This window comes from Pseudonaja textilis, unplaced genomic scaffold (genome assembly GCF_049901715.1).
Source record: "Pseudonaja textilis isolate UNSWEBS1 unplaced genomic scaffold, rPseTex1.2 PTEXSCF23, whole genome shotgun sequence".
Taxonomy (NCBI): domain Eukaryota; kingdom Metazoa; phylum Chordata; class Lepidosauria; order Squamata; family Elapidae; genus Pseudonaja; species Pseudonaja textilis.
In genome coordinates this window covers 577413-594912 of record NW_028262868.1, presented here as the reverse complement: position 1 = coordinate 594912, position 17500 = coordinate 577413, and the positions used below count along the sequence as shown (strand labels likewise).

General features: G+C 52.7%; 1 protein-coding gene, 1 long non-coding RNA gene and 1 pseudogene across 3 annotated transcripts in view; 2 read left to right on the top strand and 1 right to left on the bottom strand.

Annotated features, from left to right (window-relative positions):
* AGFG2 (ArfGAP with FG repeats 2) overlaps positions 1 to 10090 on the top strand; it is an 18547-nt gene extending 8457 nt beyond the window's left edge. Inside the window, exons 5-11 of the mRNA XM_087919046.1 lie at positions 240 to 365; positions 3215 to 3320; positions 3462 to 3514; positions 3617 to 3709; positions 5984 to 6114; positions 6222 to 6305; positions 8596 to 10090. Of these exons, the coding sequence (XP_087775172.1) occupies positions 240 to 365; positions 3215 to 3320; positions 3462 to 3514; positions 3617 to 3709; positions 5984 to 6114; positions 6222 to 6305; positions 8596 to 8664 (662 nt within the window). The 3' untranslated portion in view covers positions 8665 to 10090. The remainder of the gene's footprint in view (positions 1 to 239; positions 366 to 3214; positions 3321 to 3461; positions 3515 to 3616; positions 3710 to 5983; positions 6115 to 6221; positions 6306 to 8595) is intronic.
* Positions 1 to 17500, top strand: part of LOC148123703 (uncharacterized) — a 58628-nt gene that overhangs the window by 10785 nt on the left and 30343 nt on the right. The window lies entirely within an intron of this gene.
* On the bottom strand, positions 11793 to 15457 carry LOC148123705 (rhomboid-related protein 4-like; annotated as a pseudogene). Its single transcript, XR_015740579.1, has 3 exons — positions 15100 to 15457; positions 14683 to 14817; positions 11793 to 11911 (listed from the first exon to the last, which is right to left on the bottom strand). The product of XR_015740579.1 is annotated as a rhomboid-related protein 4-like (transcript).

Here is a 17500-nt window from a genome sequence, read left to right as displayed (position 1 = left end):
TTTTCGAGATCCGCCACCCGACCACCCCGCTTCCCTTAAATGCGGCAGCTCAATTTCGAAGCTGACGCCGTCCCAGTTTCACGGTTGCTGGAGTTGTCTTCCCCCCCTGCCCTTCCCCACACACACACACACAAAACAGTGACCATAATGCCTTGGGGAAGTGGGGGGACGACGGACGGACATCAGCGGTCCCTGAGGTTGAAAAAGGCTCCTCCCTCCCCCCCAATTTGTGCCCTCAGGCCCAGTAGCGGCTCACCCGGCCTTCTCCAGTTTCGATGCCTTTGGGGCTGGCCCGGCAGCGTCGACGTTCGGGGACCCCTTGGCCACCGGCCCGAGTCCTTTCCAGAGTCCGCCGTTGACTGCAGGTAACCTCCAACCTCGTCCCACCTACTTTCCCTACCCTTCGGACCCCGAGTGAGACTTCCCCCCCCCCGTCCCCAATGGTCCGGGGGGGATCCGGTTGCAGGGGTGTCCAGTTGCCAGGATTCCAGCCATCGCCCGAATGGAACGGGGCGATCCTCGAGCCAAACTTCAAAAAAAGTTGGAAGATGCTTTCGGGCGAAATCTCCGGTAGTTGAGCTGCAATCTTTGAAAGATCAAGAGTTGGAAGATGCTTTCGGGCGAAAACTCCGGTAGTTGAGCGACAATCTTTGAAAGATCAAGAATTGGAAGATGCTTTCGGGTGAAATCTCCGGTAGTTGAGCGACAATCTTTGAAAGGTCAAGAGTTGGAAGGGGCTTTCGGGCGAAAACTCCGGTAGTTGAGCGACAATCTTTGAAAGGTCAAGAGTTGGAAGGGGCTTTCGGGCGAAAACTCCAGTAGTTGAGCTACAATCTTTGAAAGATCAAGAGTTGGAAGATGCTTTCGGGCGAAATCTTCGGTAGTTGAGCAACAATCTTTGAAAGATCAAGAGTTGGAAGATGCTTCGGCGAAAACTCCGTAGTTGAGCGACAATCTTTGAAAGATCAAGAGTTGGAAGGGGCTTTCGGGTGAAAGCTCCGGTAGTTGAGCTACAATCTTTGAAAGATCAAGAGTTGGAAGTTGCTTTCGCCAAAATCTCCGGTAGTTGAGCTACAATCTTTGAAAGGTCAAGAGTTGGAAGAGGCTTTCAGACGAAAGCTCCAGTAGTTGAGCGACAATCTTTGAAAGATCAAGAGTTGGAAGGGGCTTTCGGGTGAAAGCTCCGGTAGTTGAGCTACAATCTTTGAAAGATCAAGAGTTGGAAGATGCTTTCGCGAAAGTTCCGGTAGTTGAGCTAAAATCTTTGAAAGATCAAGAGTTGGAAGATGCTTTCGGTAGCAAATCTCCGGGAGTTGAGCAATAATCTTTGAAAGATGAAGAGTTGGAAGATGCTTTCAGGCGAAATCTCCGGTAGTTGAGGGACAATCTTTGAAAGACCAAGAGTCGGAAGGGGCTTTTGGGCAAAATCTCCAGTAGTTGAGCGACAATCTTTGAAAGATCAAGAGTTGGAAGATGCTTTCGGGCGAAAGCTCCGGTAGTTGAGCGACAATCTTTGAAAGATCAAGAGTTGGAAGGGGCTTTCGGGCGAAATCTCCGGTAGTTGAGCGACAATCTTTGAAAGATCAAGAGAGTTGGAAGAGGCTTTCGGGCAAAAACTCCGGTAGTTGAGCGACAATCTTTGAAAGATCAAGAGTTGGAAGGGGCTTTCGGGCGAAAACTCCGGTAGTTGAGCTACAATCTTTGAAAGATCAAGAGTTGGAAGGGGCTTTGGTAAAGCTCCGGTAGTTGAGCTACAATCTTTGAAAGATCAAGAGTTGGAAGATGCTTTCGGCGAAATCTCCGGTAGTTGAGCGACAATCTTTGAAAGGTCAAGAGTTGGAAGGGGCTTTCGGGCGAAAGCTCCGGTAGTTGAGCTACAATCTTTGAAAGATCAAGAGTTGGAAGATGCTTTCGGGCGAAAGTTCCGGTAGTTGAGCTACAATCTTTGAAAGATCAAGAGTTGGAAGATGCTTTCGGGCGAAATCTCCGGGAGTTGAGCGACAATCTTTGAAAGATCAAGAGTTGGAAGATGCTTTCGGCGAAAGCTCCGGTAGTTGAGCAACAATCTTTGAAAGATCAAGAGTTGGAAGGGGCTTTGGGCGAAAGTTCCGGTAGTTGAGCTACAATCTTTGAAAGATCAAGAGTTGGAAGATGCTTTGGGCGAAATCTCCGGGAGTTGAGCGACAATCTTTGAAAGATCAAGAGTTGGAAGATGCTTTCGGGTGAAAGCTCCGGTAGTTGAGCTACAATCTTGAAAGATCAAGAGTTGGAAGATGCTTTGGGCGAAAGTTCCGGTAGTTGAGCTACAATCTTTGAAAGATCAAGAGTTGGAAGATGCTTTCGGCGAAATCTCCGGAGTTGAGCGACAATCTTTGAAAGATCAAGAGTTGGAAGATGCTTTCGCGAAAGTTCCGGTAGTTGAGCTACAATCTTTGAAAGATCAAGAGTTGGAAGATGCTTTGGCGAAAACTCCGGTAGTTGAGCGACAATCTTTGAAAGATCAAGAGTTGGAAGATGCTTTCGGGCAAAACTCCGTAGTTGAGCGACAATCTTTGAAAGATCAAGAGTTGGAAGATGCTTTCGGCGAAAACTCCGGTAGTTGAGCGACAATCTTTGAAAGATCAAGAGTTGGAAGATGCTTTTGGCGAAAGCTCCGGTAGTTGAGCTACAATCTTTGAAAGATCAAGAGTTGGAAGATGCTTTCGGGCGAAAGTTCCGTAGTTGAGCTACAATCTTGAAAGATCAAGAGTTGGAAGATGCTTTCGGCGAAATCTCCGGGAGTTGAGCGACAATCTTTGAAAGATCAAGAGTTGGAAGATGCTTTCGGCTAAAGCTCCGGTAGTTGAGCAACAATCTTTGAAAGATGAAGAGTTGGAAGATGCTTTTGGGCGAAATCTCCGGTAGTTGAGCGACAATCTTTGAAAGATCAAGAGTTGGAAGAGGCTTTGGCAAATCTCCGGTAGTTGAGCGACAATCTTTGAAAGATGAAGAGTTGGAAGATGCTTTCAGGCGAAAGCTCCGGTAGTTGAGCGACAATCTTTGAAAGATCAAGAATTGGAAGATGCTTTCGGGCGAAATCTCCGGTAGTTGAGCGACAATCTTTGAAAGATCAAGAGCTGGAAGGTCCTTTTGGGTGAAATCTCCGGTAGTTGAGCGACAATCTTTGAAAGGTCCAGAGTTGACCGCCGACCCTCCGTTCTTCTTTTCCGTGCAGGTGCTGCCCACGTAGGAGCCTTCCCCGCCTCTCCTGCCAGCCAGCCCGGGGTGGGCATCGCGGGCTTGAGCGCCGGAGCCTTCCACATGGGAGGGGTCCCAAGCAGGTAGCTCCTCCTCCTCTGCTGCCCCTAGGGGGGGGTTCCCTCCCCCTTCCCCGCCTGCTCGTCCTCCTCCGCCCCCCAGCCACGATCCAGCTGTGGGTTGGCAGCGTTGCTTCCAGCTGAAGTGCCACTTCCTTTCGGCAGTGTCTTCGGACCCCTCAGCCAGTCCCCCGCCAGCCCCGCGGCGGTTTTCGGAGGTAAGTAGGGGTCTTTGGCGGAGGGGGGGGAGGAAGGGCCCGTGGCCAACCCTCCGGGGGCTGATGGGCCTGCCCTTCCCTCCTCCCTCTGGTCCCGCGTAGTCCCCACCTGCACCAACCCCTTTGCCAGCCCGGTGCTCGCCCAGCCGACGCTGCCGTCCACCAACCCCTTCCAGACCAACGGCTTCGCCCAAGGTAAGCCTGCCCCCGGCGTTTCCCCCCACCGCCCCGTTGGGACCCCCAACGGCCCCCGAAACCTTTTTGCCAGAGGGAGGGGCCCCCCGGAGTGCCACTACCAACACCCCCCGCTCTGGCCATCTCCATCTGGGGGTCGGAAGCGAGTCCCAGTGTCCGCGGAGATTTTCTCGTGGAGGATCTGGGCTCCTCGAGTCTTAGTGGGTCTAGCCAGAGGAGAGGAGAGGAAAGGAAATAGAATAGAATAGAATAGAATAGTGTTCAGAATAGAGTTCAGCAGAGAATAGAATTCAGAATAGAATTTCGAATAGAATTCGCAATACAATAGAACAGAATTCAGAATAGAATAGAATTCACAATAGAATGGAATTTAGAATAGAACTTAGAAAAGAATTCAGAATGGGATAGGATTTAGAATAGAATTCAGAATAGAATATAGAATGGAATTTGAGAATTCAGAATAGAATAGAATCCAGAATAGAATAGAATTCACAATAGAATGGAATTTAGAATAGAACTTAGAAAAGAATTCAGAATGGAATAGGATTTAGAATAGAATTCAGAATAGAATATAGAATGGAATTGAGAATTCAGAATAGAATAGAATCCAGAATAGAATAGAATTCACAATAGAATGGAATTTAGAATAGAATTTAGAAAAGAATTCAGAATGGAATAGGATTTAGAATAGAATTCAGAATAGAATATAGAATGGAATTTGAGAATTCAGAATAGAATAGAATCCAGAATAGAATAGAATTCACAATAGAATGGAATTTAGAATAGAATTTAGAAAAGAATTCAGAATGGGATAGAATTTAGAATAGAATTCAGAATAGAATATAGAATGGAATTGAGAATTCAGAATAGAATAGAATCCAGAATAGAATAGAATTCACAATAGAATGGAATTTAGAATAGAATTTAGAAAAGAATTCAGAATGGGATAGAATTCAGAATAGAATATAGAATGGAATTGAGAATTCAGAATAGAATAGAATTCAGAATAGAATAGAATTCAGAATATAATAGAATAGAATTCAGAAAAGAATTCAGAATAGAGTAGAATTCAGAATATAATAGAATTCAGAGTAGAATAGAGTTCAGAATATAATAGAATAGAATTCAGAAGAGAATTCAAAATAGAATAGAATTCAGATTAGCATTCAGAATGGAATAGAATTCAGAATATAGAATTTAGAATAGAATTTAGAATAGAATTCAGAATAGAATTCAGAATAGAATAGAATTCAGAATAGAATACAGAATAGAATAGAATTCAGAATAGAATAGAATTTAGAAAAGAATTCAGAATAGAATAGAATTCAGAATAGAGTTCAGCATAGAATAGAATTCACAATAGAATTCACAATAGAATTCAGAATTAGAATAGAATCCAGAATAGAATAGAATTCACAATAGAATGGAAATTAGAATAGAATTTAGAAAAGAATTCAGAATGGAATAGAATTCAGAATAGAGTAGAATTCAGAATAGAATAGAATAGAATTCAGAATAGAATTTAGAATAGAATAGAATTTAGAACAGAATTCAGAACAGAATAGAATTTAGAATAGAATTCAGAATAGAATAGAATTCACAATAGAATTCAGAATTAGAATAGAATCCAGAATAGAATAGAATTCACAATAGAATGGAAATTTGAATTTAGAAAAGAATTCAGAATGGAATAGAATTCAGACTAGAGTAGAATTCAGAATAGAATAGAATTCAGAATAGAATGTAGAATAGAATAGAATTTAGAACAGAATTCAGAACAGAATAGAATTTAGAATAGAATAGAATTTAGAACAGAATTCAGAACAGAATAGAATAAAGAATAGAATTCAGAATAGAATAGAATTCACAATAGAATTCACAATAGAATTCACAATAGAATTCAGAATTAGAATAGAATCCAGAATAGAATAGAATTCACAATAGAATGGAAATTAGAATAGAATTTAGAAAAGAATTCAGAATAGAATAGAATTCAGAATAGAATGTAGAATAGAATAGAATTTAGAACAGAATTCAGAACAGAATAGAATTTAGAATAGAATAGAATTTAGAATAGAGTAGAATTTAGAATAGAATAGAATTTAGAACAGAATTCAGAACAGAATAGAATTTAGAATAGAATCCAGAATAGAATAGAATCCAGAACTGAATTCAGAAGAGAATTCAGAACAGAATTCCGCATAGGCCGTGAGAATTGAGGAGCCCCCCCGTGACTCCTCCTCCTCCTCCGCGGTTCCTTCCCTCTCCCGGCAGGCACCTTCCTGGTCGGCTCCCCGGCAGCTTCTCCGGCCCGTTCGCCTCCCCGCTCCCCCAGCCGCCGCCGCCGCAGGAGCCGCCGCTCCTCTTCCCCCCGCAAGGAGCCCTCGGTCAGCCCCACAACGGGGGTAAGACAGGAGGGAGGGGGAGCTCAGACTCCGCGGGGAGGGGAGGGCGGGCTGCAGTCCGCTTCAATCCCGTGACGCCCCTCCCTCCGTCCTCCTTGTCTTCACAGGCTCCCCCTTTGGTAGGTTTCCGGCCTCGCGAGACGCCGCCAGGCCCCTCGGACTCCCGCGGCTACTCGACCAACCCTTTTGTGGTAAGGGGGCCGGGGGAGGACTTCCGGGAGGGGGGATCGTTGAAAGAGAGAGGGAGGACTTCCGGGTGGAGGGGGATCGTTGAAGGAGGGAGGGAGGACTTCCGGGGTGGAGGGGGATCGTTGAAGGAACGACGGAGGACTTCCGGGGTGGAGGGGATCGTTGAAGGAACGACGGAGGACTTCCGGGGTGGAGGGGATCGTTGAAGGAACGACGGAGGACTTCCGGGGGAGGAGGGGAATCGTTGAAGGAGAGAGGGAGGACTTCCGGGGTGGAGGGGATCGTTAAAGGAGAGAGGGAGGACTTCCGGGGTGGAGGGGATCGTTGAACCAGGGACAGAGGACTTCCGGGGTGGAGGGGGATCGTTGAAGGAGAGAAGGAGGACTTCCGGGGTGGAGGGGGATCGTTGAAGGAGGGAGGGAGGACTTTTGGGGTGGAGGGGGATCCTTGAAGGAGAGAAGGAGGACTTCCGGGTGTGAGGGGAATCGTTGAAGGAGGGAGGGAGGACTTTGGGGTGGAGGGGGATCCTTGAAGGAGAGAAGGAGGACTTCCGGGATGAGGGGGAATCGTTGAAGGAGGGAGGGAGGACTTTTGGGGTGGAGGGGGATCCTTGAAGGAGAGAAGGAGGACTTCCGGGATGAGGGGGAATCGTCGAAGGAGGGACGGAGGACTTTCGGGGTGGAGAGGGATCCTTGAAGGAGAGAGGGAGGACTTCCGGGGTGGAGGGGAATCGTTGAAGGAGGGAGGAGGACTTCCGGGAGGAGGGGATCGTCGAAGGAGGGAGGGAGGACTTCCGGGGGTGGAGGGGATCGTTGAAGGAGGGACAGAGGATTTCCGGGGTGGAGGGGATCGTTGAACAAGAGAGGAGGACTTCCGGGTGGAGGGGGATCGTTGAACAAGAGAGGGAGGACTTCCGGGTGGAGGGGGATCGTTGAACAAGAGAGGAGGACTTCCGGGGTGGAGGAGGATCGTCGAACGAGAGAGGGAGGACTTCCGGGGAGGAGGGGGATCGTCGAAGGAGGGAGGGAGGACTTCCGGTGGAGGGGGATCGTTGAAGGAACGACGGAGGACTTCCGGGTGGAGGGGGATCGTTGAAGGAACGACGGAGGACTTCCGGGGTGGAGGGGATCGTTGAAGGAGGGACGGAGGATTTCCGGGTGGAGGGGGATCGTTGAACAAGAGAGGGAGGACTTCCAGGGTGGAGGAGGATCGTCGAACGAGAGAGGGAGGACTTCCGGGGAGGAGGGGGATCGTCGAAGGAGGGAGGGAGGACTTCCGGGTGGAGGGGGATCGTTGAAGGAACGACGGAGGACTTCCGGGGTGGAGGGGATCGTCGAACGAGAGAGGGAGGACTTCCGGGAGGAGGGGGATCGTTGAACGAGGGACAGAGGACTTCCGGGGTGGAGGGGGATCGTTGAAGGAGGGACGGAGGACTTCCGGGTGGAGGGGATCGTTGAACGAGGGACAGAGGACTTCCGGGGTGGAGGGGGATCGTTGAAGGAGGGACGGAGGACTCCGGGTGGAGGGGGATCGTCGAAGGAGGGAGGGAGGACTTCCGGGTGGAGGGGGATCGTTGAACGAGGGACAGAGGACTTCCGGGTGGAGGGGGATCGTTGAACGAGGGACAGAGGACTTCCGGGTGGAGGGGGATCGTTGAAGGAGGGACAGAGGACTTCCGGGTGGAGGGGGATCGTTGAACGAGGGACAGAGGACTTCCGGGGTGGAGGGGGATCGTTGAAGGAGGGACGGAGGACTTCCGGGGTGGAGGGGGATCGTCGAAGGAGGGACGGAGGACTTCCGGGGTGGAGGGGGATCGTTGAACGAGGGACAGAGGACTTCCGGGGTGGAGGGGGATCGTTGAATGAGGGACAGAGGACTTCCGGGTGGAGGGGGATCGTCGAAGGAGGGAGGGAGGACTTCCGGGGTGGAGGGGGATCGTTGAAGGAGGGACGGAGGACTTCCGGGTGGAGGGGGATCGCTGAAGGAGGGACGCAGGACTTCCGGGGTGGTGGGGATCGTTGAACGAGGGACAGAGGACTTCCGGGTGGAGGGGGATCGTTGAAGGAGGGACGGAGGACTTCCGGGGTGGAGGGGATCGTTGAACGAGGGACAGAGGACTTCCGGGGTGGAGGGGATCGTTGAAGGAGGGACGGAGGACTTCCGGGTGGAGGGGATCGTCGAAGGAGGGACGCAGGACTTCCGGGGAGGAGGGAGGACTTCTGGGGAGGGGATCTTGGGGGAATCCTTGCGTCCCTCACCCTCTTCCTCTCTCTCTCTCTCTCTCTCTCACAGAACCCGATGGCCGCAGCCCCTTCGCCCCCTTCGCCCGGCAAAGCACCCCCCACCAACCCTTTCTCCTAGCACCCTCCGACCTCCCCAACCCCCTCGAGCGGACGGAGACCCCTCAACCCGGGACGGGGGGACGCCGACGCCCGTCTGCACAGCCCTCCCCCTCCCCCAGGAACGATTGGGGAGGGGGCCCCGCCTCGGAGGAACGGGTCACCCCGAAGGGGGGGGGGGAAACGGGGAGGGGGGCAGCAGCCGAGACACCAAAGACACCTTGTGAAGGGGCGAGGGAGGGCGGGAAGGAGGGAGGGGGATCCCCTTCGAATCAGCCCCTTCCTCCTTTCCTCCCCCTCCCGCTGCGCAGTTTGAAGTGGGTCGGGGGCAGCTTCTCTGCCGGGGGGACACCCCCCCCCAAAAAACAGACCCTCCCCCCTTCTCTGCCCCTCCTTTTTCTTGCACTAAACCTGAGGGGGGAGGGCTCTGTGTGTGTGTGAACGGGGAGGAGGAGGGGGGTCATTCAGGGATGCTTCGGCTTGTGAGCCTCATTTTTTGGGGGGGGTCGGCTTTGTCCCCCTATCCCTGTCCCCTCCCCCATCGGCCAGGCGTTCCCCCCTCAAAAGGACCATAGAGAGAGGTGCCTCCTCTCTATGATCAGGAGCAGCCCCCCACCAGAAATTTGGGAGGGGTCTCCCCTGTCACGTGCCATATGGTTTGGAGCCTTTTTTGGGGGTGGGGGGATTTGGCCGTCCCCCACATACACACCCCCCCCCTCACAAAATGCTGACCCCCCCTCCAAAGTCTTCCAACCCCCCAAAAACCCTCCCTTGTCAATCAGTGCCTGCTGAGTCCGACCCGCAAGTGACACTTTCTCTCGTTTTAACCCCCTCAAAGTCCCCCCTCCCCTCAAAGTCCCCCCTCCCCCCTCAAAGCCCCCCTCAAAGTCCTCCTCCGGGTCCTCTTGTCCTTTTGGGGTGGTGGGTGGGTTTAAAACACCCCCACACACCCCGAATTGAGGGCAGAGAACCTGCCTATGGACGGCTTAGCCTGCCCTCCCCCGCCTGTGGGGGGAGCGGGGGCGGTTCAGGATGTCCAGAGGGGTGTGAGTAAAGCGTGAGTAAAGTGTGAGTAAAGTATGAGTAAAGTGTGAGTGACATCGAGCCCGTCCTCCCTTCGTTGCCGCACCGCATTTTCCGGTGATCGCGACGGGGAGGTGGGGGTGTGTGTGTGGAAAGGAGAGCGAGGAAGGTTACAACCCCCATATCCTTTTAGTAACTACCCCACACACTTTGCCCTCCCCATTGGTCCTTCCCCCCCCCCCCAAAAAAAAAAAGAAGACTGGAGTTTATATTTTGGAGAAAAATATGGACCTACAACTTTTTAAAGCTTCTATCTTATCTATTACTCACAAAAATCTATATGTAGAGAACACACAACTTGCGTCGCAACTCAAAATGTCTATCGAAATAGCTATACGAGGAGGAGAAAAAGTGTATTTAACGAACGTGCCCGGGTGTTGGTTTCTTTTTGGGGACAGCGAAGTGGGGGGGTTGAGTGTGTGTTTGGGGGTTCTCAAAGGGATGCTCGCCTTGCAACACACACAAACACACACCTGAGACGGATTAGAGAGACGTGCCTTTTCGGTCCAAATTTTATTTGATGGACGGGGAGGGAGTGAGTATCTTGATAGTTGGGCTCCTCACCCCCTCAAAACCTGGCTGCGCTTAGGTGGCCTTGAGCGGATCCCAGTTTGCTTTGGGATCCGGTGAGAAATCCCTTGGGATGTGGAAGTTGGTATCCTAAAGCGGTGTGGGGATTCGAACCGGTTCGCAGCGGTTTGGCCGACCCGGTTGTTAAGTTTGACTTGGTTGTTGGGAGAAATTGTTACGGCGGAGAACGTAGTTGTGGAATGATTGGAATGTCACCACTGGTTCAGAGAGGTCCGACCGTGGCAACTTTTAAGGCGGGTGGGCTTCAAACAAGCCAGGATTCCCAACTTTTAAGGCGGGTGGGCTTCCAACGAGCCAGGATTCCCAGCTTTTAAGGTGGGTGGGCTTCAAACGAGCCAGGATTCCCAACTTTTAAGGCTGGTGGGCTTCAAACAAGCCAGGATTCCCAACTTTTAAGGCTGGTGGGCTTCAAACAACCCAGGATTCCCAACTTTTAAGGCTGCTGGGCTTCCAACAAGCCAGGATTCCCAACTTTTAAGACTGGCAGGCTTCAAACTCCCAGAATTCCCAACTTTTAAGGCTGGTGGGTTTCAAACAAGCCAGGATTCCCAACTTTTAAGGCTGGTGGGCTTCCAACAAGCCAGGATTCCCAACTTTTAAGACTTGGTGGGCTTCAACCAAGCCAGTATTCCCAACTTTTAAGACTTGGTGGGCTTCCAACAACCCAGGATTCCCACCTTTTAAGGCTGGTGGGCTTCAAACAAGCCAGGATTCCCAACTTTTAAGGCTGCGCTGGGCTTCAAACAAGCCAGGATTCCCAACTTTTAAGGCAGGCGGGCTTCAAACACCAGGATTCCCAACTTTTAAGGCTGGTGGGCTTGAAATGAGCCAGGATTCCCAACTTTTAAGACTGGCGGGCTTCAAACGAGCCAGGATTCCCAACTTTTAAGACTGGCGGGCTTCCAACTCCCAGAATTCCCAACTTTTAAAACTGGTGGACTTCAAACAAGCCAGGATTCCCAACTTTTAAGGCTGGTGGGCTACAAACAAACCAGGATTCCCAACTTTTAAGGCTGGTGGGTTTCAAACAAGCCAGGATTCCCAACTTTTAAGGCTGGTGGGCTTCCAACAAGCCAGGATTCCCAACTTTTAAGGCTGTCGGGCTTCCAACAAGCCAGGATTCCCAACTTTTAAGGCGGGCGGGCTTCCAACAAGCCAGCATTCCCAACTTTTAAGCCTGGCGGGCTTCCAACAAGCCAGGATTCCCAACTTTTAAGGCTGGTGGGCTTCCAACAAGCCAGGATTCCCAACTTTTAAGGCTGGTGGGCTTCCAACAAGCCAGGATTCCCAAATTTTGGGGTGGGTGGGTGTGTCCCTAGCCATCCTTCAACGGCGGCCTTAGTGCGCCCCCTGCTGGTGGGTTGGTGTAAGTCGCCACTCCTGCCCTCTGGTGGCGGGTTGGGGATGCTCCTCCCCCTTCCCAGAGACCACCGATCCAGTGAGGGGAAGGGAAAAGACTGTATTTGGGGAGGCGCCGGGGGTGTGGCGGTTGGGGGGGTGGAACTGATGTCCTTCAGATGACCCCGCCGAGCAGGTCGGTCCTGGATAGCGTCAACCCAAGTAGGATGCCGGAGAGATGTCCGGTGAAAGAACTCCTGGATGAGGAAGAGGAAGAAGTAGTAGTAGTACGAGGACGTCAACGGCGTGGCTCTCTCCCTCTCGGACTACAACTCCCATCTCCCACCCGCAACGGGGGCCAAGCCCCGAGGTGCCGGCTTCCTCCTCGTTGTCTTCCTCCTCTTGCGGACAACAACAACTCCCCGGTTTGGGGTGGGAAAAACGGGGTTGAGGCGGCATCCGCCGACGTTCCCCGTCCCGCGCATCGCTTGAGGTTCTTCAAAACGGGGATCACCAACTTTTGGGGGACCTCGCGGGACCACGAAACTCATTGGAACGACCACGGAGCTCGGGAAAATCGCGCGCGCGCACACTCCGAAAAAAATAAACCGTCTTTGGGGGATATCCCGCCCGCCCCGTTTTTGACGCACCGATCGTTCTTTGAGACGGTCTCCATCTTGGTTCGCAGCGAGAAGAGAAAGACGGGAGAGACTTTGGGCGGCGTGCAACGAAAACAGCAGATGCCGCCGAAGTCTTTCTCTTCCCTCTCAAACTCCGCCAGAAACGAGTTTTGGGAAGACTCGTCGCGCCGGCGGAGACTCTTGGACCAGGAGGCTCAAGGGGTCCCCGAAACTCATTTCGGGCGGAGTTTGGGGGAGGGAGGACGACTTTGGAGTGACATTTCTCGGGGACCACCGAAAATTTCTCGCGGACCGCTACTTCCAGAGGGTCGAGTGGGGTCCGAGGTTTGCGCGCGTCCCCGGAGCTCAGTTGGGAATAAGCCAGGATTGAGATGTTGGCCCCGTTGGCCTCAAAAACCCAACGTCCGTCTCTTCCTTGCGCCGAACGAGTCGTGAAAACCCGCCAGGAGGCCAACAATGTAAGGTTATCCTTACATTGGAGTACAAGCTATCCCATGGTCCACTGCGGTGGTCGGTCAACGGGGGCGGCCTTTAAACGGCCGATGAATGGAGCGAGTGGTTCTGAAGCGCCAGGATTGGACCTCAGGGCCACCCATGTCCCACCGTGAGGGACCCTTCTCCGTCTCCTTTGGAGGCATCCAGAGGTAGGATTGGACCGGTTCAGACCGGTTCAAGCGATCTGGTTGTTAAAGGTTTTTTTTTTTCACCTGATTCGGGGAACAGGTATTTCAACCAATCAGCTGGCTCCTTCCCTGCCCCGCCCTGCCCCTCCCAGAAATCTCCGGGAACAAGAGGAAACGGGCCTTCTGGAAGTCCAGAAACGGGCCTGTTCCCAGCTTCTGGAGGGCCTCCCGAGCCCGGGGGAGGCCGTTTTCGCTCTCCCGGAAGTCCGAGGGAAGCCTCGGGACTCTGGGGAAGGGGGAAAAGGCCCAACCCGGAAGTTCTGGTAGGCCACGCCTGACCAGAGGCCTCAAGGAAGCCTCGGGACTCTGGGGAGGTGAAAAGGGGCCCAACCCGGAAGTTCTGGTAGGCTATGCCTGACCAGAGGCCTCAAGGAAGCCTCGGGTCTCTGGGGAGGTGAAAAGGAGGCCAACCCGGAAGTTCTGGTAGGCCATTGCCCGATCAGAGGCCCGAAGGAAGCCTCGGGACTCTGGGGAAGGGGGAAAAGGGCCCAACCCAGAAGTTCTGGTAGGCCACGCCTGACCAGAGGCCCGAAGGAAGCCTCGGGACTCTGGGGAGGCATAAATGCCCTTCCCGGAAGTTCTGGTAGGCCATGCCTGACCAGAGGCCCGAAGGAAGCCTCAGGACTCTGGGGTAGGGGAAAAAGGGTCCTTCCAGAAGTTCTGGTAGGCCATGCCTGACCAGAGGCCCGAAGGAAGCCTCGGGACTCTGGGGAAGGGGGAAAAGGGCCCTTCGGGAAGTTCTGGTAGGCCACGCCTGACCAGAGGCCCGAAGGAAGCCTCGGGACTCTGGGGAGGCATAAATGCCCTTCCCGGAAGTTCTGGTAGGCCATGCCTGACCAGAGGCCCGAAGGAAGCCTCGGGACTCTGGGGAGGTGAAAGGGGCCCAACCCAGAAGTTCTGGTAGGCCACGCCTCACCAGAGGCCCGAAGGAAGCCTCAGGACTCTGGGGAAGGGGGAAAAGGGCCCAAGCCGGAAGTTCTGTTAGGCCATGCCTGACCAGAGGCCCGAAGGAAGCCTCGGGACTCTGGGGTAGGGGGAAAAGGGCCCAACCCGGAAGTTCTGGTAGGCCACGCCTGACCAGACGCCTGAAGGAAGCCTCGGGACTCTGGGGAGGCATAAATGCCCTTCCCGGAAGTTCTGGTAGGCCATGCCTGACCAGAGGCCCGAAGGAAGCCTCAGGACTCTGGGGAAGGGGGAAAGGGCCCAAGCCAGAAGTTCTGGTAGGCCACACCTGACCAGAGGCCCGAAGGAAGCCTCCAGGACTCTGGGGAGGCATAAATGCCCTTCCCGGAAGTTCTGGTAGGCCATGCCTGACCAGAGGCCCGAAGGAAGCCTCGGGACTCTGGGGTAGGGGAAAAGGGCCCAAGCCAGAAGTTCTGGTAGGCCACGCCTGACCAGAGGCCTGAAGGGAAGCCTCAGGACTCTGGGGAAGGGGGAAAAGGGCCCTTCGGGAAGTTCTGGTAGGCCATGCCTGACCAGAGGCCCGAAGGAAGCCTCAGGACTCTGGGGAAGGTTAAAAAGGGCCCTTCCGGAAGTTCTGGTAGGCCATGCCTGACCAGAGGCCCGAAGGAAGCCTCGGGACTCTGGGAAAGGGGGAAAAGGGCCCAACCCGGAAGTTTCTGGTAGGCCACGCCTGACCAGAGGCCCGAAGGAAGAGGGGACCTTCGCCTTCAACCTGACCAGGAGGGGTAGGTGGGTCCTTACCTGGGGTAGAAGATCGCGAGGGCCAGGCATTCCAGAACGCAGAGCCACCTGGTGGTGATGGGGATGCCGGTCGCCATGGTTGCCACGGGAAGGCCTCCACTTGCCCGCCCATGGCTTCCAGGGAAAAGAGGACGCCTGCGGGACACCGGGAGAGAAGCAAGAGGGTCCCTTGTGAGGAAGGAGGAGGAGGCAGGAGGAAGGGAGGGAGGGGGTATCTCCATGCCCCGTACCCCTTAGTGGACCCCACATTACGTCCCACGGGGCGAATCGCCCGGAACGACGACAATTTTGGGACTTTGGAGGAAGGGGCAACTGACCCCGCGGCCGTACGACCCCCCCTGGGACGCGGCCAGGGAGGGCGGCTCGACCCTCTTCTGGGCCGGAGACGTCTCCTCACTGCTTGAGAGCTAGCTCTACCTGAGAAGCCCACGGCGCAGTGCTCCCAGTACCATCGGCGCCCGGTGAGCAGCGCCAGCAGGGCGTTGAGCCCGAGGTGGAACAGCCCCCCCAGCCAGGCCAGGGTCAGGAGCAGGGCCCCCGTCCCGAGGCCGCCGGCCTTCTCCTCCAGGCCCCAGCCCAGCCAGAAGAGGGTGGCCATGTTGAGGAGGAGGTGGCCGAGGCCAAGATGGTGGAAAGGGGCCCAGATGAGCCGCCCCCACTGGCCCCGGCTCCACACGGATTGGACGCTCAGGCAGGTCTCGCTCGGCGGACGGACGGGACGGCAGAAAAAGGCCACGTTGGCGGCCACCAGGGCCAGGGTGGCCCAGGGCACCATGGGGGCAGACTGCCACCCCCACCCCCCCACCCAGCCCACCCCGGGCTGGACAGCCTGGCCAAGGGCAGAGAAGCAGCGGCCTCTGTGACCTCAGGACTGAGGGGAGTGACCTGCCCTCCCCCTTTCTCTGACCCGGGGATCCTCCCTCGGGTTTGGGGCCCTGCGTGGCCCCGTGGGCCCTCCGGGATGCTTCCGGGGGCGAGCGAGCACCACCAGAGGCCTTGGGAGCCCCCCACTTGGGGATCTGGCCAGGGAAGGCGGTCGAGGAGAGAGAGAGAGGAGAGAGAGAAAAGAGAGAGAGAAAGAGAGAGAAAGAAAGAAAGAGAAAGAGAGAGAGAGAGAGAGACTTATGTGTAACGAGCCAAGATCTCTCTCTGTCTCTTTTCTTTCCCTCGTTTTCTCTCTCTCTCTTTCTCACACACACACTCACTCTTTCTCTTTCCCTCCTTCTCTCCCTCTCCCTTTCTTTCTTTTTCTCTCTGTCTTTCTTGCTGTGTCTTTCTCGCAGTGTCTTTTTCTGTCTTTCTCTCTCTCCCTTCCTTTTCCTTTCTCCGTCACTCTTTCTGTCTTTCTCTCCCTTTCTCTCTCTCTGTCGCTCTTTCTGTCTCTGTCTTTCTTGCATCTTTCTCTCCCTCTCCCTTTTTCTTTCTGTCTTTCTCTCTCGGTCGCTCTCTTTCTTTCTCTGTCTTTCTGTCTTGGTCTTTTTCGCCGTGTCTTTTTCTGTCTTTCTCTCTCCCTCGTTCTTTCTCCCCCTTTTCTTTTTTTTCTCTGTCTCTCTTTCTCTCTCTCTCTTTTCTGTCTTTCTCGCTGTGTGTCTTTTTCTTTCTCCTTTTTGCTCTTTCTTTCTCTCTCTCTTTCTCTCTCTCTCCCTTTTCTGTCTTTCTCGCTGTGTCTTTTTCTTTCTCCCTTTTTCTGTCTTTCTCTCTCCCTCTCTCTCTCTCCCTTTTTCTTTCTCTCTCTCTCTCCCTTTTTTCTGTCTTTCTCTGTGTCTTTTTCTGTCTCTCTCTCCTCTTTCTCTCTCTCTCCCTTTTTCTTTCTTTCTTTCTCTCTCCTCTTTTCTCTCTCTCCCTTTTTCTTTCTGTCTTTCTCGCTGTGTGTTTCTCGCAGTGTCTTTTTCTGTCTTTCAGTCTCTCTCTCCCTCTCCATTTTTCTTTCTGTCTTTCTCGTTGTGTCTTTCATTGTGTTTTTCTTTCTGTCTTTCTCTCTCCTCTCTCTCTCTTTTTTCTTTCTGTCTTTCTTGCTGTGTCTTTTTCTGTCTTTCTCTCTCCCTCTTTCTCTCCCTCTCCCTTTTTCTTTCTGCTTTTCTCTCTCCCTCTTTCTCTCCCTCTCCTTTTTTCTTTCTCTCTTTCTCGTTGTGTCTTTCATTGTGTTTTTTTTCTTTCTGTCTTTCTTTCTGTGTCTTTTTCTGTCTTTCTCTCTCCCTCTTTCTCTCCCTCTCCCTTTTTCTTTCTGTCTTTCTCTCTCCCTCTTTCTCTCTCTCTCTCTCCTTTTTTCTTTCTCTCTTTTCTCTGTGTCTTTCGTTGTGTTTTTTTTTTCTGTCTTTCTCTCTCTTTTTTCTTTCTCTCCCTTTTTCTTTCTCTCTCTCTGTCTTTCTCTCTGTCTCTCTGTCTCTCTCTCTCTCTCTCTCTCTATCTCTGTCTCTCATCTTTCTTTCTCTCTCTCTCTCTCTCTCTGTCTCTCTGTCTGTCTCTCCTTCTTTCTCTCTCCCTCTTTCTCTCTCTCTCTCTCCTTTTTCTTTCTCTTTTTCTCGTGTCTTTCGTTGTGTTTTTTTCTTCTGTCTTTCTCTCTCTTTTTCTTTCTCTCCCTTTTTCTTTCTGTCTTTTCTCTCTCCTCTTTCTCTCTCTCTCTCCTTTTTCTTTCTCTCTTTCTCGTGTCTTTCGTTGTGTTTTTTTTCTTCTGTCTTTCTCTCTCTCTTTTTCTTTCTCTCCTTTTTCTTTTCTCTCTGTCTTTCTCTTTTCTCTGTCTGTCTCTCTGTCTTTCTCTCTCTCTTCTCTCTGTCTCTCTGTCTCTCTCTCTCTCTCTCTCTCTCTATCTATCTGTCTC